The 26,409-nt window shown below is 31.8% G+C and overlaps 1 protein-coding gene across 1 annotated transcript in view; it reads left to right on the top strand.

Moving 5' to 3' along the window:
• The window catches only part of LOC129226324 (diuretic hormone class 2-like), a 62,429-nt gene that overhangs the window by 34,905 nt on the left and 1,115 nt on the right, over nt 1-26,409 (top strand). Inside the window, exons 2-3 of the mRNA XM_054860926.1 lie at nt 19,751-19,867; nt 21,517-21,612. Of these exons, the coding sequence (XP_054716901.1) occupies nt 19,770-19,867; nt 21,517-21,612 (194 nt within the window). The 5' untranslated portion in view covers nt 19,751-19,769. The remainder of the gene's footprint in view (nt 1-19,750; nt 19,868-21,516; nt 21,613-26,409) is intronic.

Here is a 26,409-nt window from a genome sequence, read left to right as displayed (position 1 = left end):
TTTGTTTCGCACTCTTGGCTTCCTTAAGAGGTTTTCCATCTCCATCTCAGTCACTTTCCTATGCCGGGCTGATGAGTGCTAATTAGCACGAAACTGCAGTCCTCGGCTGGAAATGACTGAGCTGGCGGTGTATTTCACGTATTTCTGCTTTAGCCCTGGCTAATGGGCGGTAATTTACTGAATAGTATCCTGTTCATAGAAAAAGACTTTGTGTATTTCAAACAAATGTTTCTACAAAAAGGACAAACTATTTTATTTAGTTGTTTGTGTATGTTATGGTGGCAGTAAAAGCACAATTAAACGCAAGGATGAAATTGAAAATGAGCAATATTCAAGTGACTTTTACCAGTGACTGAAATTATACCCCTTTTGGTTGCCTTCGCGTGTTTCTAAAGGGATCTTGCCCCTTTTTGGGGGGAAACCATTGTTAATTTCGATGTATACTCAAGTGGTGTTATAATTTGGCGGACACTTGGCGATATATTGCCAGTCTTTTGTTCACCAAATTTTGTCGCCAACTTTGGCGATTTTTTTTTATTTAAATTTTTTTCAATTTGGCGACTGTTGGTGATATTTAGAGAGTAAACTATTGAATCACATTAAAATTGTCAATAATGAGAAAATGACATTAAAATTGGAGTAAAAGGAAGTTATGTGATGCTCGCATCAGCTCGTTTTGTTTTAAAATAATCTATAATGTGTCACCTTTCAATATTTCTAAAAGGTCAGCTGTCTGACGGATTCTTGAGCTAAAAATGCTTTCTAAATTGTTTTCCCCTTAGTCTATCTTTTTTTTTTTTCGTTTTTGAAACCAATGCCGATAAATTTTTTTAAATATATATGATGCCCAATATTTGCAATATCTATAAACAATTACGCTAAAGATACGGTTTTTAAAAATGTTCAATTAATATATAATGCCACGTATAAATATGATAAAAACACAGAGTCATATCATGAAATTTAATTTATCCTACGTTATATAAAAGAAATATATTTCTTTCTTTGTTTATTCCAACACAGTTACGAGAAAGTATTTGTTTCATTAAAGGAAATTAGCTGAAATATTTTTATTCATAAAACTCTTTTTTTCTAAAACGGCACTAAATGCTTAAATGAACAGCAGATGATGACCTGTTGTGCTAGATCCGAAACTTAATGAGTTTTTCGTTTCGTGATCATAAAAAGAAGCTTACACGATAGCAGTTAATTATTTTTTAATTATTAAATTTTGTATTTTCCATTTGCGCTCTCTCATTTTTTCTCTCCATTTTCGTAATAAAAATTTCTTCAATACTAGACGTCATTTGGGACTCTTCATTCGCATTTTTTTTTTTAAACTAACTTAGGTTTGCGTAATTAATGAAACGTTTTTAATGTTGAATTAAAGGTTTTTACTAAAAACTTATTGAAAAAGAACTATAAATTTTAGAAATAATGTGATTACAATATTTATAAACTTCTAAATAAAGTTTATAATCTTAGCTATCAGTGTTAGAACGATATTCTGAGAAGAACAAATTTAATGATGAAGCAAATCCTCCAATCAAAATTAAATTTCGCTTGCTGCTCTTTTTCTCAACAATAACTACATTCTTATCATCATGGATAAAATAAAAATACACCGTAACACAATTCTGGTAACAAAACTAAGAACTGATGATTACTTTAAAAGTAAGACTAATGGAATGCGGAGCAAAGTAAAATAGTTTAAGATGACTAAAATTTTTCAAAATGAACAAATAGTAAATTTTTTTTGAAAATTACACTACATAACGCAAGAACATTGTATTTTATAATAACATTTTAATAAAAACAGCATTTTTTTTTTATTTTTGTCATTAAATCTGCCCCTTCAAAAAAAAAAAAAAAAAAAAGAAAGAAAGAAAAAGTGGAAATTTTTCATTTTTTTTTCATGGAGCAATGTGAAAAATGAAACATTTTTCTCATAAAATATTTTCTATTCGATAATAAAAAATTTTTTTTTCAAATAAATCAGTAAATGAAGCTTGAATTAATAAATGGACATATACTGAAACAATAAACGAAAAATTGAATAACTAAATTAATCAGTAAATGAAGAAAAGTAAATGAATGGGTAAAAAAATGAATGAAAAAGAAATTAAGTGAATGAATGAATAAATAAGTGAATTGTTAAATGAAGGAATATAAATGAGTTAATTAATAAATGAATACGTAAGTGATTTAGTAAAATATTTCACTTTGCCGCGCAAGTGCTTGACTAATTGTACAAAATATTTAAAATACAAAAAAACGTAATGTTAACTAAATAAATAATGCCCCGAATATAAGAAGGTCTCAATTAATATTTAAAATGTTAACAACAGAAACTTTACCATTTTATAATAACAAAAATAATTTTTGACTTACAACAAAATATTACAATGTGAATATCAATTTTTGAAAATTGCCTGTATTTTCATATGCTTTAATCTTCGGCGGCATTTTCTTCCTGTCTGGAATAGACTATATGTGCCACTATATAAAGGTCAAGATTCAGAAAATTTCGAAGTGGCCAGTGGTCACTAGACCCAAAAAACTTGGTGGCCACCACTGTCGCCGAGTGTTGAAGTACAAAAACGGAGAGGAGTTTTTACTACTTCCATGAAAAAACAAACAAATAGAACTTGACAGAATTACATTTTAAAAGCTATAAACATGCAATTTTTTATTCACAATAAATAGATAAATAAATGTAGATCAATGAAAAGTCGGCAGGAAACTGCATTTTAGATGAAATTTACAAAAAATACAATTTGGTCGATAAAATTTCACTTTTCCAGAAAATAACTAATTAAAAAAAAACAACATAATTTCTGGCTCTGTTTATGTCATTTTCAGTAGTTTACACTGAGATAGACATCCAATTCGGTTTTTGGAAACTTAGGCAATTAAAGTCTCGTCTGTTTTCATCTTGCGAATGACCAAACATGACGACTACTCAAAAATTTCAAGATATGAAAGTAATTTTAATAATTAAAAACCCTGAAAAAAAACCCAATAATTTACATGAAAGAGTCAGTTTTTAGCACATTAGCGTCTAAAGCAGTATGGATGAAACAATATTCTGAAGATAAAATTGGAAGGAAAAAAATTTGCATTTTTAAAGAAAATAATTATCCAGGGGAAAAAATACGGCACATTTTGCGGAATGTTCAATAGTTTGCATTGTATTGCAATAGACATCTCTATTTTCGGAAACTTAGGCGCTTAAAGAATCTTGTTTACTTTCATCTTGGAAGTGACCAAATATGGCGACTGCGCTAAAAATTAAGATTTAGGTTTTTGAATTTGTAGCATAAAAATAATTATAAAATGTAAAATCCTCATTAAACATTAATTTAATATATCTGTTATAGGTTTTAGCACATTAGCGTCCAATGCAATAAGGATAAGATGAAATTTTAAATACAAAATTTTTCTTCATTTCTTGAGAAAACTGTATGAAATAATAAAAAAAAAAAAATATATATATATAAAATGCTTTAAAGCACATTTTGCGTTATTTTCATTAGTTTTCATTTGAACAAACATCAAATTCTGCTTTGTTTTTGCAAACTTAAGCACCCCCCCCTAAGTCCTTTACCTACTTCCATCTTATGAGTAACCAAAAATGGCGTCTATGTTTCACACGTAACTGAAAAGTATTGCCGTTCTGATCAAAAAACGATCTTCCTTGATGCGTTTATCCTCAGGTATATGCTTAAAAACCGATTTGTTTTCTTCCACCCTATTGAGTTTGTGCATAATTTCTGTTCATCCCAAGATTTTTTTTCTTAGGAACAACATAAGGAAAAATGGCGACTGAGGACGCTTTTTTAGGTTGCCACTTTTTTAAAATAGGTTGCCACTTTTTTAAAATACGATAGGCCACCACGTGGTCGCCACTCGCCACGTGGCGAGTGGCGACCGTGAATCTTGAGAAAACACTACCAGATAGGTGGCGCTAAAATCAGAGTAAATATTTCTCCATTTCACTTTGCTCTACATTCCTTTTCTACGCACTTATTTTTCTCTTTAACAAATAAAATATAACGTTAAAACAATGTCAATTATATGGACATTGTTTGTATGAAACAGGATGAAATACTTGAATTAGTTGTCTTCATCATCATCATAATCATCAAACACTAGTTTACCGTTCCAGCTTCTTGGTAAAACCACCGTTTTCTTGACCAGCCATGGTCTCGCTTAGCTTTACCTTTAATAGAAGGAAGCTCAAGGAAGTTCACAAGTTGGATATGTTATTTTCAATCAATATGGTATTTATTATTTTTTTTTTATTTATTTATTTACTTATTTTTTTGAGGCTAAAAAAGGTATCTGAGTCACATTGTCACCTCAGAGCAACTGTTAGTCATCTGACAACAGCAATATATTTGCTCATATCCTACTTTGCCCTGAGGGGTCCATATAACCAAGTGGGAACTGCCATGACCTTGTAGAATTTTATTTGCATGTCTTTTCTTGTTTTTTCTTTTAATGTTCCTCTGAGAGTTCAGCAAATATGTTGGAATTTTTAGTTGTCTTTAAAACGTTAAATTCAAAAACATTGAACTGTGCTTTTTAACCTTTTAAGGGCCACAAGCTTTGCGTAAAATATGGAATCTTACGGTGTTTTTTTTTTTTTTTAAAGAAAAAAAATTAAACAACCACTTTTTTTGCTGATATTGCGTTTCTGGTGACTCGATAACATGAAAAAAATACTATTAATAAATTATTTGTGTTCGATAATTAATAACACTAGTTTTGAGATTGGGGATACATATGTCTTATAAAAGTTCTTAAAGGGTTAAGTAATAAATTGTACTTAATACTAATTGAATAAATAAACATTTTTAGAAGTTTTGTCTGTTAAAATAGTTATTTTTTTTTTATAATTTAGTTCAGTTAAAGAAAATAATCTGATAGAAGCAACACACAACTTCTTTATAAGCCTGCAAAATGAAATACATAGTTCGAATAAATAACATTTAGTCCTGATATTAGGAATGATATTATTCTCTTCATAGTTGAATCTAGATGATCTGGAAACAAGAGTTCACGTTTAAGTATAAGATATCATTAGAAGCCGGAGAAAAATTGCTTCGCGTCTGGCCTTTAAAATTCAGGAAATGTTTAAGAATTTTCACCTTTTCGGCTCCCCCCCCCCTTTTTTTGAGTCATATATACATATGCACATAAATACATTACACTTGCATGAAACAATTATTAATTTCCTCTTCTTGTGCTTCCTTTTAATTACCTTTTTCGTTAATTAATTCAGTGCTTTATACTGACAAAAAATTTCATATCTATATACCTTTTTGATGTGTATTAATATAAACTTGTTTTGCAGTTATTTATTGGTTCAAAAGTATTGGAGAAAATATTTTATCGTAATCAATTAGTTTTTAAACAGAAGACCGAAGACGATAGTCACAAATCGGAATAAAATTTTAATGAATTTAGAAGAAAATTTTTTTTCTCTTTTTAAAACATTTCAGTGTCTCCACTTTTCTCCCCTCACAAAAAGAAAAAAAAATACAGTTTACCAATTTATTTCTAGCACTCACTTTCCATTTCAAATGGAAGATGTCTGCCCTTAAGGAGTTTCTTGATAGCATATATTGGAAATTCTCCCATCGATGTATTGATGGCGACCTACCTCAGCTTTTTCGTCATTTTTTAACAATTGATTTTCATTAAGGGTTTGAGAATATGCTTAATTCTGGCGTGCTGTATTTGCACTTGAAGAAATTTTCAATTTTACCCAATTTAATTTTATTGCTCTAACGTTTCACATATTTTATTATGAATTCCAAAAAATAAAGTATTGGATAATATTTCATCAAACATATGTAATAATTGGGAATTTCGTACGGAATTTACGAATGGCAAAATAGTCATCTTAGAAAATCTATTTTTCTTTCCGTTCTTTATGTTTGCGAAATAATAAATAAATAAGTTATTTTAAAAAAAAAACTTAATTCAATTATTAAATTCCTCATTACGTTTCGTCTTATAGCTGATCCTCACGCAGTCTCATCTAAACAGTTCTCAACCGTTTTACTTCTGCGGACCGCTTCGTTCCTTTCGGAATCCTAAGCGGATGACATGCAATAGAGATAATATTTTCACGACAATAATATTAGATGAATTGAGATGAATCCAAATGTTTTCTTTAATACATTTAGTTCTAACTGTAAAAATTATAAGGATTAATTTTCACTAGCTGTTCGTGGACCACATGAAAATTGCTTGCCGACCTCTAGTGGTCCGTGGATCTCAGGTTGAGAATCAATGGTTTAACCAACTCATAGCTTTTTCCTCAATCAGCTCAACCACCCATTAGTGTTTTCCATGTGATTAATTGCTGCTTAATTTTGTCGGTCCCTTTACCCCTGCTAACTTTTTATCACCCAATCCAATCTTCACATAGTCTTTCATCGTTGTTCATTGTTTCCCAATCAACTCTTAACTTTTTAATAACTTATTGATTTTTTCGACATCTGTCACACGTGGCAATTTCTTTGAGGTGTACTATGTGAAGTAAATTATCTTAATTGTCATACATAATTTATTAAATATTCTAGTAAAAACATTTTGATAAATTTTCCACAAAAGTATGAAGGAAAAATGTTGCTTGTTCTATAATACTAGAAAAACATTTGAGCCATTGAATCAAAAATTTTAAACTAAAAAGACATTATTATTGCACAAAAACAATTGTTTTTGCACTTTAACAACAGCTAAATGTAAATAAGATTTCAAAATTATTTATGCATCCATTCCAAAAATGTATGACATTATTTAGTTGAAGAGATATTCTTGGCGATTTCTTTCCGGGGATTTATGGAAAGCAACGTACATAAATTGAAAAACATAAACACAAAACTGATCATTTTATGGCACTGCTTCTGAACAGTTTATGTACAGAAATTTTCACTTCACTGACATCTTTTACACGAATGTTCTTTTCTCTGCGAACATAAAGAGGGGATTCAAATTCTATTAAATATGTAATAAATGTTTTTATCACATATTTCCCATTCCTGTAAGATCTTATATTGATTTAATTCGCATTATTACCTGTGTATGGATCATTTTCCTTATAGTAATAAATTGAGATATAATTTCTATATAATAATATATGCAATTTCTAATGTACTACCTATATTATAGAGAAAAAAATTTTTTTTTTCTTTCATGTTTAATACAAAAAACAAAACTATGAAGTCTCGCACTGAAAACGAAACTTTATTTAAGTATAAATATTTAAATAATTATTTTTATATTTTGATCCTCATCTCATCAAGAGTTTTCCCTAGTGGTAAAATCTTAGCAAATCGTATACAGGTGGCGCTCTCATAGAAAAGTAAAACTGGCATCTATGCAAGAAAAATTCTCAGGGGCGCCCCAAGAGAGATTTCGAGGGTCAACCCCCCCCCCCCTCCAGAACACATGATGCCAAATCTGATATAACAGGAAAATTATGAGATGACTCACTCCTCCCCCCCTCACAGATTGTAATTCTGGCTTCTAACTCGGGAGCGAAGTTGAAAACCGTCCATACCTCCTCAAAACTACGAAAGGTGCACACGTCGGGGAAAATAAATTAACGTAGTGATTATTATTATTTTTTTTAGGTAAGAATTAAAATTTAAAAAGAATTATGTTTTATCGAAAATTTTTTTTAAATTAATTTTCTTTATGAGTGCAAGACTTTATAAACGTCCTGTGCATTAAATGAAGGAACGAGCTGAAGAAATGCATTTAAATTTCAAGAAGAAAAGCAAAAAAAAAAATTTTTTTTTTGAAGTAATCTTTTATTTTTTCCCTTTTTTATGTAAAAATATTGAAAAATTAATTCAATAGCTCATCATATAGTAATTCTTTAATATATCACGAAAATTAATAATTGTTTTTCTGTTTATTTATTAAGTTGTTTCATTATGTGGTTTGTTGTGAATTGTACAATTTTATTCTTATTTGGTGATTACTGTACGGTTATAAAATGCTAAGTAATTTCGTACTATTATCGTCTCTTTTAACTTGAATCCCAAATATTTCAGATTTTTCATATTAGTTAAATCACATTATCTTACAAGAATAAGCCTCTAAATGATAGTTAACCTTCTGGGAATTTAGGATTAATCTTTTCATCGTCAGAAAAATAAACAAAGGTTAATAACCCAACAAATATTTCAAAAACGATTGAAGTTTTAAAATTTTTCTTATTGATGTAATTTAACTTAAACATATTCGATTTGTATAATTCGTCATTTGCTCATGTATTTATAGTAAGAGACAAACAACAAAAAACAAAAATTTTGTTTTTAATAACAAAATACAAGTAACTGATGTTAAATTAGGAATCATAATTTATCAGATACTATGTCAAATCAAAAAACTCACAGACGTCCTCAAATCTGAATTTATTTTATTTATAAATATTTGACAGAAATTTTTACGAATTTCTTAATTATTTTTATTAATTGCGAAATTTCTACTTTCAAAAATTGCTATGCACTTTTACACTGATAAAAAGCTTCTATTGTTGCCTCGCGATGCCTATTTTCTGCATTTCTTGACAATTTGTATTTTATTAACATTGTTTTTTCATTTTTATCATATTTTAACTCGAAGGATTTCTGTTCATTTCTTATTTATTCCTCGAATTTTTCAAAAGTATCTTTGTTCTTCGCCACATAAAAGGGATCTAAGAAACGACATCATATCTACTATTCTTTATCGTTTCTAAAGACCCATAATGACAAAACATCCAAAAATGAATAAGTAAGGCTGATCCTTTTACAAATATATTTCGCATCAATGAAAATATGACGACAGATTTTCATTGCAGAAATCTTTTATTTGTGACTTATATGTTGGGGGAGCTTTCTAGATATAGTGCAACTGGCAATCTAAAAATAATCTCATATTTTTTTCTGGTTAGTTCTTTCTAGAAGCTTTGACATGGTTTGACAAATGTTTGAACTATGATCCAGTGTTGGGGAATGTTATTTCGATTAATAGATTGGATCGATTGATTGTCTCCTTTTTCTACCATCGGGAAGAAATGCGAGAAAGCGTTATAAAACTTGAAAAAAAAGAGTTACAAACCGTATGTTTATGATGTGTAAAAATTTTGCTCCTTTTGATCCTTCTTTGTATTAAAAACAAATATTGTATTTGCATTTACTTACTCATTCTAAAATAATTAGCATCGATTAAAATTAAAAGTACGCAACGCTTATATATTATCAAACTGAATTACTACCAGGTGTGTTTTGACAGCGCGTAGTTGGTACGAATAACGAATAGAATGCAAAACAAATCCTAAATCACTCGTAAATAGGGAGAGAGGGAGGGGGCCAAAAAAAAAAAAAAAAAGAAAAAGAAAAAAAAAACCGGCAATAACTCTAAAACTAAATTTAGAAATCTAGCGATTTATTTTCTCTACGATGAACGTGAAAAAAAATGCAAATGTCTAAAACATGGAAATTTTAAATTAACTACCAAAATGATAATTATTTTTAAAACCTAGAAATTAATTTACCGAGTCTTTTTTTGAAAATATGTGTTTAGCAGTTTTTTCTTGGAACATATCCTCAACTATTTTGCGTTATACTTCACTTGAATTTTTGATATCGAACTTCGCTGTCGGAGTTTCATAAGAGCCATTGCCAGTTTTCGGAAAGTAAAAGTGACTTTACACTTCCAAGAAATGTTTTTCTTCCATTTGAAAGAAAAAAAAAAAAAAATTCCACGACTTTCTGCAATTCGCAACTCCAACGAACTATAGGGGGCACTGCAGTCACTGTCTAATGGCCGACTTAAAAACTAAAACAAACGCATGTGGTAACGAAGAAAATGCTAAAAGTGTTGTGATTTTTGTTCGTATGTATGATATTTTTTGCTTTATTCTTTTTAAATTAATTTTCAAAGTCTTGTGGATATTCTGGCCCACGTAGAAAGAAATGAGAATTCAAGAAGCATTACTAAACGTCAAAGATTAATGCAAACTATGTAGTTCGTAGTTCTAAGCAGCTATTTCCACGATGTTGAATTCGATATTTATCAATTCTTGATAAAACTAAATAATAATTGTGGCCTGACAAGAACAACAATTAATGCTAGAAAATTCAATATGACATTACAAATTATTATCGAAAGAAGATGATACTTCTTTGCCTCTCTTGACTAACGCTTATTGTTTTGCATTTGTTGCTGAGTTATTTCTCTCGAATTCCCGAATCGGTTAATTTAAAATTTTTCTGTTTCGATTTTTCTAATTTCTGAGTTACGATTTAATTATGTCAAGTTATGCAAATCATCTACAGAATTCTCACGGATATATGGTAGTAGTTTTCTTTTCAGTTGATTGACCATTATTTCTTTTTACTTATCGAATTCTGTAATCTTACTACCATTTTATTCCACTCATGATAAAAATTAAAAATGGTTTAACTAAAAACGCGAAATCTCGCCAAGGCTACTTTGTTCGCACAATACTAAAACTATAACCCTAAACAAATTTGGCGAAACCTTTCAGCTGAGAAAAAAAGGAAAAAAAAAGAAAGATTAATTTGAATTTTGACATCTTGAATTTAAATTATGTTTTTCGCAATCACAAGTGTGTGTATGTAGGCGTGTGTGTTTGTGTATTTGGGTATGTGTGTTTGTGTGTAGGGGTATGTGTATGTGTGTGTAGGCATGTGTGTTTGTCTGTGTGCTGGCATAAGTGTGTGGGTAGTTGTGTATATGAATGTGTGTATGTGTGTGTGGGGGGGAGTATGTGTATGTGTGTGTAGGCATATGTTTTTGTGTCAGTGTGCAGGCATGAATGTGTGGGTAGTTGTGTGTATGTGTGTGTGCGTGCGTGTGTGTGTGTAGCTGCGTATGTATGCGCGTGTGTGTAGGACATGGATGCAACCTGGAGACGGCTTTCGATATAGGAGCAGCATCGTGAGGAGCCGGTCGACGGTGACAGGGTGCGGAGGGTGGCGGTGGGAAAATAAAAAGATAGGACATCAAAACAGTCAAATCAGAACAATAAGCAATCGTGCTTGCTCAATAAAGTAAATTCTTTCTCGGGGAAACATTTTTCATTTTGTTCTACGATAATACATTCAAGAAAATATTTTGCATACCGTCCATTCCAACTAAATGCTGCTGTAAAAGATGGTTAGTTAAATTAATTTAAGATTTAAAAAAAACTCATATTCTTACAAATTCACACAAAACAATAAAAATTTTTACCTTGTATAACGTTATCCAAGTTTGTTAATCCAGTTTTCGCTTTCACCATTTTCAATCAACTCATATTTTAGATGGAAATAAGGAAAACTAACATTATTTTGAGAAGCTCGAGAATACTACTAAGGGACGAATTAATTTCTGTAGCTGAAAGCAAACTAAGACTCGTCGATTGTGTTAATAAATACTCAGAACAAGCTGCCTGTGTTTACGTCAACAGACACACGTGGAACGCAACGTGGCAATGTTTTAGTTTCATCGGCAGTTTTGTAAATCACCGCAAGGTAGCGTATTCGAGCGCTGGAGTTCCGAATTAAACAGCTACATTTCTTTCTTTTCAAGATTGCGCTTTTAATCTATCTCTTGTAAAATACGACAGCACACGGTTCGACCATTATAAAAACACAGCACCTTTATTTTAGCGATACTGAACTTTTTATTTTCTTATCCATGCTCAAACATTATAAATATTTCTTTTAGAAAAAATTGAGTCCTTTGTAAAACCTTTGTTTTATCTTTTCACAATTTTTTTTTTTTACAAAAAATGAATTTTTTGTGATGGAAGAACGGGAAAAAAAGCACTTTAACTTTTTACGAAAATTTAGTTATTCCTTATTACGGAAAAAATAAACAACAATTATTCTTGAAAGTGTTTCTTCTAGTCCTCTTTCTTCAACCACCCTTTAGATTCTTCAAATATCACAAAATCTGATAAACTCTGAACTTTGAATAACTTCTAGGGGGCTTTCGTTTAAAGAGATAAACTTGATTCGAAATTTAACCATTAATATTTTTATGAATATAAGCTTAGATTTGTTCTGGGTACATATTTGTGTGCAGAATTCATTTCGCGCAATCCTCACTCGTAAATAATTTTCATATTCTTAAAATCCGTGCCCGAGATATTAATTGAAAACATTCTGTTAAAATCGTGACTTCTTTTGGGTAGATAAAGATGTACGACAAATTTGCGCTGATATTGCTGAGTTGTCACCAAATGCGTGTCAAAGTCGTTGACAAATACATTTGCAACTACATAACCAGCAGCCGAAGGCGGTTATAATGGGGTTGTTTCTTTCAGTCAAAAGTAGTACTTTTTGCCCCTGAAATTGATTGAATAAGCAAAAAACATAACATGGACCCAGATAAAACTTTCATTTTCCCAACAGTTATTTTTAAATTGTTTTTTTTTAAATGTTCGATTTTTGAAACATGGCGTGATCTTGATGACGTCACAAATGATGCACTTTTGCCGCATCTTTCTACCGCGATTCCACGTTATGATAATCAAGAAGCGAATTAAAATTGCGCTCTACGCTTGCTATCAACCATATCGTTGCCAATACACGTGAGTAAAGATGCGAATTAAATATTTTACTGTGAATGGCAACACAGAATGGCATTTACTCATTTGTGATGTCATCGGACAGAAGCATAAACATGGAAAGCCAGCCGATTTAAGTTTTTTTTTTTTTAATATTAAACCTAAACAAATTATTTAAAAAATGGTCAGATCCTACGTTTTTAAGCATGCACTTTCAGAAAAAAATACTTCTGAAATTTTGGAAACGACCCCATTGGCGAACGTAGCAAGTTGTCATCGAGTCATACATTAAAAAACTCATACACTTTTACTAAAAAATAATTTATCTCATATTGAATTACGAATTAAAAGTTTTAAAAGCTTAAATGTCTAGTACTGAAACTCTGGTGAAATATGTGCATTTCAAAAGAATTCTGAAATAAAAAGAAAAATCCGAAAGCTCTTCTACTAACCATCAAATTTTAACAATTAATGCTTTGAAGTGCATATTGATCTCACCGCTCTAAAAAAAAAAGTATTTAAAGTCAGAAAAAAAATCTGGTGACCTTGCATTTGATAATGATCGTGTTAGATAATTAAATTTCACAGGTTTATTTTATCGTTCTAAATGTTCGACGTAGTCTTTAACGGGGAAGGCCTGCAGTTTACATGTAATCCTGTTTTTTCTTAATTGAAGCGCGAAAATAACGGAGAATTTCTTCTCTCTCACTCTCTCTCTCTCTCTCTCCTTTTTATTTCTTGGATACATTGAGCTTGACATGCTTTTGTACATAGTAAGGGGGGAGGGAGAAGCTCTCTAACGAATGAATAATACTATAGTCGGATAAGAATCTAAATGGACCTCTAATGGAACGATGACTAAATCTTTTGGTACAAAGATTCAAAAATAAAATTTAAGAAAAAAAAACCTCCGTCGGGCAAATGAGATTTGTATTTCAGCGAAAAATTGGGTGAAACAAGATTGATAGGTAAAACAGTCAAATGTTGTTTTTCTATGTTAAATTCAGCTCACAGTCAAATGTAAATAATTGTTCCGTAAAAGTCGAAATTTTTTTAAAACGATGAGCTTGAGCGTATGTTATACATGATTAAAATATTATTGAACATCTTTTGAAAGTTACGGATGACCAATTGATCATCAGTTTAAAACGTATTTGAAATACATACAGTGAACAAAGTTTTATACTGTTGTTTTTCTTTTTGTTACTACTCAGAAACACCAATGTATACATTTGTTTCTTAGATATTTTTTAAGTTAAACATGCTCACCAAACATATCGAACGTGAAGAAACGGTTTTATTTATCGGTCTTCGACTTGAAAACTTAATTAAATTTTAAAAGTTCAAACCAATTAAAGTTCTACATGGAAACTTGAATCCTGATAACTCCTAATCTAACAAATGGATTTGATAAAAGGACAAACATTATTTTAAATATCTTTTAAGGCAACCTTTTAGGCTCAGTGTCCCCTTTGAGTACTGTGTGTGCTATAGTAATATAGTATAAACCGTTGGTGCTTCAGAATACACATTATGCTTTTAAGTACTAAGAAAAATATTTTATTTTACTTTTTGTCTACTCAAATTTAAACTTGACAACTATGGCTTGTTTTTTCTTTTCTTTTTTTTTTTTTTTTTTTTTTTGTAATTTAGGCATGCATTTTTAAAAATTGAGCGTACATATAGAAGCACTATACTCGTTATCGACCTCTGTGCTGAGACGGTAAAGCTATACAGTGACAACCGCTTATATGAATAACGTTTGTTCTAAACAGTTTTGATTCTATAAGGCGGCTGTTTCAATAAAGCGGCTAATTCAATAATGCGAATTTTGTTCTGTTTTTGACAGTTTGATTCATTAAAGCGGATGATTCAACTAACCACTGATTCAATTAACCGGCACCCACTGTACTTAAACAGTATAAGATTTTGCATTAAAGGTGTTAAGAACTGGATTTGATTCAAAAAGGCCGAAGAGTTACTGATAGAGTGAATACCGAATTCGATCTGGTGTTACAGAGGCTTAAATTTTGAATCAATTGTTTCTTCCGAGAAATAATTAATACGTAAAGACAAAAAAAAAATTTCTTTTTTCCCTTACAAGCATCAACAAGAAAAAATTGAAATAAATTTTTCGTTTCGATTTGAGTACGTAAGAATGATTCCATATTCTTTCCAATACGCAACCTAATTGAGGAAAATCTTCAATTACTTTTCCACTGAAAATCCAAATGAGAAAAAAGAAGTGCCTTGGATGAAAATAACTAAAAACGTAGTAATTTTCAAAGCATCTAGATTTTTAATAGCGATCGAAAATCAATGGTTTCTTGATAAATAAAATGATGAACTAGCTATTTGTTACAGTTCTTGGACGGGATGAACTTAAATATTGCAGAAAGCTTTATGATTGTTTTCAATACCACCGGCAAAATACTTTCAGGTGAATAAATTGCTTTTCTCCATTTCGGAGACATAAAGGAAAAGAAAATCGCTAGTGGGCTGTGCTCGAAATTCATTCAAAATTGATGTGTTTGAAAAAGAGAAATAAAAAAGAAAAAATATTAATTGTAAAAACATTTTTATGAAATAGTATGTATTTCTTAAAGTTTAGATGGTTTATTTAACGTAAAGAAAGTGCACTTACGAAAAGAGGTATTGATTTATGAAGTTTTCATTTTTGGAAATTGACTCATATGATTTTCATAAGCGTTCTAATAAAAGAATGTGTATGATAATTTCTCATAAATATTTTTTTTTCTATATGGATTGTGTGAAAGTCGATTTTCAAGGGACTCGCCGAGCACCGTACGTTTGTGTCTTGAAATGACCGTCTCTTAAGATTTTGGACTTATCGTAGATTTTTTTGAGTAGACAAATGCTTGAGGATTTATCCAGAAACTTTTGTAGTGTAAAGAACGTGTAAGGTCTCGTATACTTCCACCAATGTTTTGTCCCTGAGTAAAGTTGGAGCCCACAAATAAATAAAATTTTTAAAAACTTTTAGGATTATTTCATAAAAAAATACCATTGAAAAGCTGCTTAGCTGTATCATATGAGCAGTTTATTTCGATACACTGCAAATTTTCTGCGCACATTGGAAAAACATTATATTCAGAAAAACGTGGTCCAGTTGTCCAAATATGCACTAAAACATGTTCCGAATGAACTCTGCTGAAGGGAAATTGTACTAAAAAGTTCCCCGAATGTGTCCCGATCAAGATATATATCAAATTTAAACTCAGTAACACATTTGAGAATATATAGGGACACATTTGAGAGCAGGTTGGAGCACATTTGAGAACAGATCAGGAACCCATTTGAGCACACTTGGAGAAATCATCAGATTTTTCGTACAAATAAAATTAGCCTTCCCTGATAAAAGACTGCCCGTAACCAGACGGCGATGAACTAGTTTGTCTAGTTTATCTTAAAAATTGTTTGCTGAGAAAAAATATTTTTGTAATTCTGTTCTTCAATTTGTCTCTCTTAAACCTTTGCGTTGAATATCAGACGAAATTGCTGAATTCAAAATGTTCCTGACAGAAAGTTCATTAATGATTGAAATTTACTGAAAAATAATGCTGCATAATTTTAGAAAATGAATTTGATATCAGTTCTACATCATAAATCCCCCCCCCCCCCCATGAAAAAAACTTATATTGTTTTTAGAATAAATTTCAAATATCTAAAATAATGTGCAACGTTGGATTGAAAATGAGGATTAATATGCGGGAATGTAAGTGCATTTAGTTAGAACTTCTTTATAAGGATGCAGTTGTGTAAGAAGAATTTTTATCATACCTGAATAAAACTGCTTGAAAAGAATAAGGAAAAAATAAAGTAGAAACTCCGCTCATAGAAAAAAAAACATGCTATATATCAACTAAAATAAAAGAAAATATTTGCATTACGTCCTTTGTTAGTATTGAACCTCAAAAATCGGTATTTACAGCATATAAGATCAGCAATAAAGCTAGTCATAATATTACTTAATAGTTTGCTAACTCTTTTACCCTGATTTTTCAGCTAGGGGGAGCATAATTAGTATTGAACGTATACTGATTAGTGGGGTTTAACCCCCAGTTTAGTGGGGTAATTCTGGGTCAGTATAGTATCTGATATTTTAGTTGCTTTTCTCACTTATTTCTATGAATAATATCAGTATTAACTTCAACTTATCCTTTTATGAGCCAAACTTTCTCTCAAAAAGAAATTTTAATGCTCCAAGTGCAATATTGGATGATATATCATCTTCAATTGCTGCTGAAGTATGCCCTTTTGGCTAATAAATCAATTCCAGCTTTGAAGATAAAATATTTCAGCATGCAACAATGGCACACATCAAGTACCAAAATAGGAAACAAATTAATATGAATCCCTAGAGTATCAAATAAGGGGATAAATTTAATAGTTATTACAAATCTTGACTTGTATCTTGGAGCTGCAAGGAAAAAGAAGCAGAAGAGAAATCAAATGGAAAGCACAGATGTAGGATGAAGTCATTGAGAAATATCCCTGCTTGCCAAAAAAAATAAAAATACCTCAACAAGCTGATATAGACAGCCCCTAAATACAAAATCAGCTTATTTTGGAAGAGTTTATGACAACCGGAAAAAAGCGGGAAGAATCTGCAATAACTCAATCGCAAAAATGTTCATTCTTTAAAAATGTTAAAAGATAGTGCCACAACCGAATTTATTCTGTACTTGAACATCAGATAGACTTTGTAATGAATGATGATAGCGACATATTCTATAATGGGAAAGTAACTTAAAATTTGGACAAGGAAAAAGCAAAAATAAATTTTCTGCAAAAAAGGTGTCGGAAATTTTATTTTTCCAAGCGAGACATATTTGAAGAAATTTGAAATAATTGCATTTTTTCGGTCTAGTTAATTGAACTTGAAAAGAAAAAACTTTGCAGTTGACAGAAACATGATTGTTGAAGGTTGCATACAAATATTCAAGAAATTTCTTCCCGGAATCGTGGGCTTAGAGCAAAGAGCAATAACTTATTGTAGTCGACTAGTTACAGTAACATCAAATTATTTCAATTATAAAGAAATACTTCCTCAATATAAAATTTTTTATCATTAAAAAAAAATCTCTTTGTGTGCTGATAAACGTTAATTTAGAATGGTTAATTACTTTTGACAGGGCTTACTTTAAAAAAGGGGATGTCCCATATTCACCCCATGTGTGACCCATAATTGCTCCGATCCGGGGTAATTCTTGTTCATTGATTTAATTTAAATAAAATAAATAATAATGCAATTTTAGGTAAAGAATTTGAATAATTTCTTAATTATTTTAGCTTACTCCATGCCAAATTAAATCATTTTATCTTTTATACTTAAGAAAATATTTAGATGCTACGGTTTTTTGACCCATATTTTCCCCGTCTGGCCCTAATTATCCGAAAATAATCCTTCACAGTCAATTATTTTTAGACTTTTTCGATCATCTATAGCGAAATTTTTCTTTTACCGAAGTGTGAAGGAAGCCGGCGGAGACACTAGGATTTTGTCTGAAAACCAGAAACTGGGACGTCTGGCAAGCGTAATTTAAATCCATTTGTAAACGTAGAAGGAGATTGGTGGAAGTGATTTTAAAGTTACTTTAAAACAAGTTACAAGTAACTGTTTGTATAAGTTGATGCATTATAGAAAAAAGTTCTTATCTCAAAAAACTCAACCTTGTCTTGAAAAATTAAAATTTGCACAGTAATAATTATTTTTGCAGATGTTTTTACAAAACCTTCAATTATTTATAACTATATAAGGATGTTATACTCGTTCCAACCACAACGTATTAATAGTTAGCATTAAAACTTTTTGAGCTATTAACTGCTACGCGGTACGTCTTTTGCTTACTGAGCATTTTCTCTAATATCTTTCTTTAAAAACCCAGCTCACGACCGTGGACATCCATAAAAACAATAGCCTTCAGCATATGCCCAAAAGTTCGCGCTTATGAGTTTATGGCTCTTCATTGAAAATGCTCTAATTATGTCAGCAGAAATGACTTTAAAGAATTCAGTGAAACTGCAGTTCTCTGAGACAAAGAATGCAAACAATCATTTCTTTGGAATGTTCGATTGCTCTCAATTGCGCCTTCCAAATTACTTCATTAGATGAAATTCTTGGACTACTTTCAAAAATAATTCATCTTGGCTTTTAACGGTAACCACGGAGCAGAACTAATTTCATGCTACAGTTTAAAAAAAATTAAAAACTATAAAAAATCTTATTCTGTTTCCGGCTGGAAATACGATTAATAAGCGACGGCATGGCGGGCGCTTTTTTTAGTAAGAGAAGAAAAAAAAACTTTATTTTTTTTAATGAGTATTTTGACATTTCCCTCTCTTCTGTTGTATTAAGAGAGATTTTTCACTTTACAATGAATATTGCGAATATTCTTATATTTGCATAACGGATACCTGTCAGATGATTTGTTGAGCTAGGTTCATGTAACTAGAAGCTGCAAAGATTTTAATTTCAATAAGAAATTTAAATGTTGTTCCATTAGGGGACTATTGAAAATTATTCCTTTACGTCTGGCTACTCCCCATAGTAAAAACTATATTATATTAAACTGGATATATGTGGGTGTGTGCGTGTCTCTTCAAAGATTATGAAGAACCAGAGTGTCACATGAATAACTCATGGCATAGGTAATTTAACGACATCCGCTGGCGGCGTAGTTGTTAAGAGTTGGTCTTGTATACCATGGTCCTGGGTTCTGAACCCACTGTCCAAGTGATCCGTCGGTGGGTTTTCGAGACGCAGAAAACAGTCAGTGCCTTTGTCGCATTATTATGTGGCATGTTAAAGATCCCGTGAGTGCCTTTTTTGCTCATGCACTCTCGGTCAAATTAAATTCCTTGTCCTACGCAGCCCCTTTGGAAGAGAGAGGGGGTAATTTAACAATCAAACAAAATGATATAAAATCAGCGCAGTGCAAGCCTCGTTAAATAAATAATAAATTACTACCTGTATAATTTCTCTTCTGATCTGATGGGGATGATCACGATAAAAATGTATTGCGAAATTCACTCTTTAATTCGAAACTGAGTAAGCATCTTGTGTAACTCATTGTTATGACAAAAACTTCATTATGGGCAATGCATTTATATGTTCATTAAAATATTTTTTATTTTCTTCAGACACCTTTTTTTGCCAGCCATGTTCAGTCCTATCTGCACAATCACCATCTTCTTATGCTTCATTGTATCATCATTTGATTATTCCTGGTCTCTTCCAGCTCATGATGCCAATTTGAGGTTAGATTAATTCTTTTAGCATATTATTACAAATTTTGTAAACAGTTATTATTCTTATGTTTTTATGTGCTTACTTTGTTTTGATCATGCTAAATTTGATGTGACATTTATTTCCTAAATTTTCACTCAAAATTACCTTACAATTATCAGATGGATAATTAAAGAAAAAACTAGTTCATAAAATAAGTAAATAAAGAGGTTTACAAAGCCTGCGGTGTTTAAAATTTTCTTTTAAATTAGTTTTTATACCTAGACGCAAGTATATTTATTTCTGTTTGATTTTGGGGAAAAGCACTATTTCAAACTGACCCCTGGAGAGGTTTTTTTTTTTTTTTAAACCAAGGTTTAGATGTTATCAATAAGCTTGTAGAGAACGTAAATTCTTTGAAAATACTTCCAACTTACTTTTTTTTAATAATATTTCCTACACTCAAAAAGTTTACGAAGCAAATATTTGGTGCCGAAACCACTACGCACCGAATTGAACTGCGCCGAAGCGGTCGGAACCGAATCACCGTGACGAAACGATCGCGTCAAAACGGAAACGCCGAATCGTAACATTTTTTAATATCACGTGCGTTTTTGTACTATTTCAAAATGTTCTTCAAGATTACCATGTTGCAACAAGAATGTAAATTTTAATTTCTTATTTTGTTTGTGAAAATTTTGTTTCTCTTAATAAATAAGAAAAGCAAAAACTTTGTTTTGTATAACATTGATTTTTCTTTACCTATTTTTAATATTTTTTTATTGACACTCCGCGTTATTTTTTCAGACCAACATTTTTAATTTTGAGGAATGTATGTCAAACTGCTTTATCTGGACCTATTTTCCTACATTGTCTAAATATCGTTTATTATTATATAGAATGCCTATGCTGCGATCACGGAAAAGATAGACTAGAAGTAGGCAAAGAAATGCTCCATTTGGCGACGTTAATTACGCGTTTGGCTTGGACAAGAACTCATTGGTGCCAAGTAGCCGGCGTATGCGAACAGAATTGGTTTACTTTGCTTTTATTCCAAAGAAAATCTCCAAATTTGGCATAGAGACAAACTATCTGGCAACCTATTTGTTTGTTTTCAGTCTGTGTTTACCGTGAACTAAGTTTTTTTTAAAATAAGTATTATATACAATATATTCAGTAAATTACCGCCCATTAGCTAGGGCTAAAGCAGAAATACATCGCCAGCTCAGTCATTTCCAGCCGAGGACTGCAGTTTCGTGCTTATTAGCACTCATCAGCCCGGCATAGGAAAGTGACTGAGCTGGAGATGGAAAACCTCTTAAGGAAGCCAAGAGTGCCCAACAAACTGGTAGCTAATATAGAATTAGCACAGACCAGACGAGTGACCGAAGCAATGGTTCGGTTCAACTCGAAGATTGAAGGCAAGGCATGGTATATTCAGTAAATTACCGCCCATTAGCTAGGGCTAAAGCAGAAATACATGAACTACACCGCCAGCTCAGTCATTTCCAGCCGAGGACTGCAGTTTCGTGCTTATTAGCACTCATCAGCTCGACATAGGAAAGTGACTGAGCTGGAGATGGAAAACCTCTTAAGAGGTTCCTCCTAATCTAAGATAACGTTGATTGAAAGTATACTTACATGCTACTTTAATTTTATATTTTTACTTGTCTGTCAACAGGTCAAAGAGATCAGTGGATGTGGATAATCCAGAAGATGTATTCAGAGTGCTCTTTAAGCTCGCTCAAGACGTAATTGATTCTGATAACGGGATCCAGTATGTAGATTTTTTTAATTTTAGTATTTGACGCAAGTGAAATGTTAAAAAAAAAAAATGTATGTTGTTTCTCAATCTTAGATGCAAAATATCAACTTATGCCTAATTTCGTAATTAGTAAAAATGGTAATATAGAACTGTCTCACTCTGACTCTCATTTGTTATTTGTGAATTGAAGCTAGCGTAACAGCTATTCACTGTTAAACAGTTCGAAGTCTTGATTCATCATGTTCATCTGAAGTAGTCACAGCTGATAACATTATTACGTAATGTTTCTTCTCTTCTTCCTCTTCGGAATTTTAAAATAAATATTTTTTTGTTTCTTTAGTAAAGAAATTGAATTCTCCAATTAAAAAAAGTACTTTTAATTGCATATTTTCATAAAGTATGAAATAATATTCTCTATCAACAACGAGCGAGAAGAATAGCTTTCACACTCCGTCAAAAAGTTCCAATTCTTCTATTTTCTTTTGTTGATGCCACTCCAAGAAAATCAATAAACAGCGAAGACATATAATTAAATTAAATGATGCAAGAAAATATAAAGCGTTGCAGACGATAGTAAATTCATAAAAAGTAAATGTAAGCGCAGCAAATGATAAATTTACAAAACTCGTTCTATTTTGAACTGTTTTTTTTTTTTTTTTTTCCAAACATTTACGTTCCAGAGCCTTCTGGAAACACTATTAAAATGAGGTTTAAGACTTTTATTTCATGTTACCTAGAAGAAGATCCTTTGTATATCTTGCGTTGTCGGAACATAATAAATATAAGAAAATGACATAATAAAAGTAAGTGGAATAAATGTTCGAAAAGCTGTATTCCGATTTGAAAAGAAACATTGAAAACCCATACGAAAATTTTTGCTCTCAGCCGCTTCAATTATTTTTGCATTCCTTTATGAAGGTATAGGATTTCTTAGGAAATTCTGTTCTATTTTTGTTATGACGCACAAAGATTCTCTCAAGAACTTAAATGATTTTTTAAAGTCGGCCAATTAATTTTGTCGCAAGAAAATACGATACATCTACAACGCAACTGTTGCAAAGATAAACTTTAGTTTATAATATATTTTCACCATAAAACCACCTAAGAATACATGATAACTGAAAACAATATCGAAATTTCGATCTATCAAAACATCCAAGTTTCAAGAAAATATCTCATTTTTTTCTGCGGTTACTTTTAAATAAAATCACGCATCCTCATAGATATATATAGTTGCCGAATCCTCGTATATATAACTGCTAAAATCACTGATCGAGTAACGCTCTGGAGTCACTAACAAAGAGGCTCGCGCCATAGCTTTGCGTGACGTCCTTATTTTACTGTTGAAGCACCAAAAATTCAGTAAGTTATTTATAAATTTATTACATTTTTTAGCAATGTTTGACATGCAGGCAAATGCTTTATTTTGACAAGTCTGAACTGGATCCGGGAACTTAACTGTTTTACTGGTAAAACTAATATTAGGATATGAGAATGAAGAAACGAAAAAGTGGCCAACAATGACCACTATCTACTGGAGCACTCTCGCGGGGGGACTACTGGAGCTTTTGGCTTGATCCACTGGAGCTAGGGTTAAAATTTCATCTATCAAAATATCAACAGGAGATTATTTCGTTCAAATATAGAAGTAATTTTCACCCGCCATACCTTGACAGGCGATTTTCTAGTGTATAATAAAAGCACAATCCTTATTTAAAATTAATTAAGTTCCGTCTCTGTCATGTTCCAAAAATAACGGGACGCGGGAGCGTCCCGCACCGCCAAGGAAACCAAACGTCAGCAGCCAGCAGAAGCAAATCCACCGCCAAAGACGAAAGGAAATAAAAGCGACCAAGACCAAGATCACACGACAGAACAAGTTGGGGTTTTTTGGTTTTTTCACCCCTCTGTATCTCAGCCCCATGAAGACTCCCTAGTTGGTTTTTTGTACCCTCAATCTCTAGTGGCCCCTGACGCCGTAAACCAATATACAATCCCCTGGACCATCAGGGGGAGGAGGTTTTAAAGTTATAAAATCGCTGTTCAAAAAGTTTTCGCTTTCTTTGACAGGGCTACAGCCCAGACGAAAAAAGGAATCAAGCTGAAATTTCGGACACACATTCCTTGTGCCCTACTGATGTGCCTTTTGTGCCATTTGCCCCCCTCCCCTTCCCCCCTCGTTTTTATCCCCCAAATTGTACCTTCCCGGGGTTCTATCACAGTCCCCCGGGGGGGCTACGGTAATGATTTTTCGTATACATATTCTCGGGGAGCCATTGAGTACATATACAAAAATTCAACCCCCAGGGACATTATGGGCCGGAGTAATTGAAGTTTGAAAATAACTAATTTTCCCTAAATTATTATGTACTTACTCTCAGCTCATAGGGTTTGTTTATCTCGGACTGCAATTGCAAGGTTAGAACAGATCTAACAGTTATTCCAAAGTTGTCTTAGGAAATGAAATTCAATCAAGACTAAAATATATCCAACAGTTGCAACTAGACGTTAAATCGCGGATATCACAAATTTGCCACAGCGACTGTGCATGCGCGCAGACTTAGCTCATTGTTCTTTGTGTTTTCATATTCTATGTAATTTGTTTATACTTAAGCAGAAAAACAAATTAATGAATGAGATTAGAATGCTGTCCTCCCCCCCCCCCAAAAAAAGGTTTGCCGATACGAAAGTTCCTTCCCCCTGTTTTTCATTTTTTATATATTTATGGAGGGAAGAAATTTTAAATGTCGGCGCGAAACTGGGGTTAAACCATTACAATATTTTACGTGACAAATTATATGAAACCGTACGCATATGAATACGGCACATATAACTTTTTAATTGAAAGCGAAAAATAGCACTTTTTTATTGGTTTGCTTATTTTCGAAATTAATGGATTTTTCACAAACAACACATAATGAATTGAAAATATATGAAATACGTGTGTGGGTATCCGTGCTCTGCAGTAATTTGTTAGCTGAAAAAATTTTTGCAATTAATTTAAGCAAGACTTTTAGTGAGCTTAGTCCGCGCGCAACATGCGCATTCGCTATGGCAAATTTGGGATATCCGCGATTTGACATCGAGTAAAGTTGTATAAATCTTCTGACACATTCAAATTTAAAATATTTAATGGCTTTTTTTTTCTTGAGTTTGAACTTTTAAACAAAACTAGGTATTAAACAAGACAAAGACTTCTATCAAGAAAAAGATTAATCACCAAACAATTAAAATTATCCCATAAAACGTAAAATAATCCACGATTTAAGAAAAAAAGTAATTAAACAAGAAAGGGAAAAGCTAGATTAAAATAGCCCTCAAACTGTAAAACATTTAAAGAAACCTTCATGAAAATGTTGAATAATCTGTCAAATAAAGAAACTGTAGTAGACTTTATTGCGAAGTTGTAAAATACTCGAAAACAATATAATTTAAAATATAGTATTTTATTATCCAAGAAGTTTTCTTTGCAACAGAGAGGATACAAGGATTGCAATAAAATTTAAGCCGTCCAATTCGCGCAAAATGAACATAGAATCTTAATAGTCAGAAATAACTTGACGTAAAATTAGGCTAGCCATTATTGTTCCTTAAAAACACAAAACAGCGTTGTTTCAATTGAAAATTTTCTGACTTGAAGTTCTCAATTCTAAAAATACAGACAAAGTAATAATATCAATCCAAAAAGATGTGATATCTTATCAAAAACAACCCTGTTGTAAAAATTTCCCCGCCAAGAAAACCTTTAACTTTTCCGCAGAAAAAAGAAAACCTGCATCCTAAACCCAAATATCCTCAGCCATAAAAAGTATGATATCTAGTTTGCCCGCCAAGTATCTGCCAAACTATCATCCTCCCTTTTCTACTTTTTCATCACAGCTACTTCCATTAGAACCTCCTCCCACCTTCAACTCCTCAGAAATATGGATAGATCTGTTAACTTGTTTATCTTGTTTGGCGGGAAGCTTTTCAAAGTGAAGTGGTTGCTTGGTGAGCAAAAAGCTTCCCGCCAAACAAGATAAACAAGTTAACAGATCTATCCATATTTCTGAGGAGTTGAAGGTGGGAGGAGGTTCTAATGGAAGTAGCTGTGATGAAAAAGTAGAAAAGGGAGGATGATAGTTTGGCAGATACTTGGCGGGCAAACTAGATATCATTACTTTTTATGGCTAAAGGTTTTTGGGTTTAGGATGCAGGTTTTCTTTTTATGCGGAAAAGTTAAAGGTTTTCTTGGCGGGGAAATTTTTACAACAGGGTTGTTTTTGATGAGATACAGTTTACGAGAGGACCATTCCCTTGGAAAGACAAGTTTCAAAATCTAATCAACATTACTTCCTATCAGGGGCTCCATATATGTATCAGTTTTTCTTTGAATCCTCGCGCTATTTCTTAGTAAACAGCAGCTACGATTGTTGATAAAACTGTTTCATTGTGTCGCATCTTATTGGAAACAGAATTTAACTAGCTCCAGTCTCTATCAGTGTGTACAGTAGCGTGGTTCAAAACAACTTTTTTTCAGCTAGAATCCAGGACACCCCCTATTTTTTTTAAGACTTACTAATAATATTATGCTGTAAAAGTTTTACTTCTTACTCAAAATTTAAGAGGGTGTTCAATGGTCCCTTAATTTAACATTAACGTAACATGGAAAATGCCACAATTTTAGAAACATTTAATTTCTCCAGCTGTTTTTTTTTTTTTTTTTTTGTAAATAATTATTTTATTGCTATGTGTATGCATATTACTATTGTATATTATGATATGTAGCAGTTTTTTCAGTTTAATGTATTTTTTAACCCCCTTCCCATA

Source organism: Uloborus diversus, chromosome 7 (assembly GCF_026930045.1).
Source record: "Uloborus diversus isolate 005 chromosome 7, Udiv.v.3.1, whole genome shotgun sequence".
Classification (NCBI taxonomy): domain Eukaryota; kingdom Metazoa; phylum Arthropoda; class Arachnida; order Araneae; family Uloboridae; genus Uloborus; species Uloborus diversus.
This window is presented reverse-complemented; position numbering and strand designations above follow the sequence as displayed.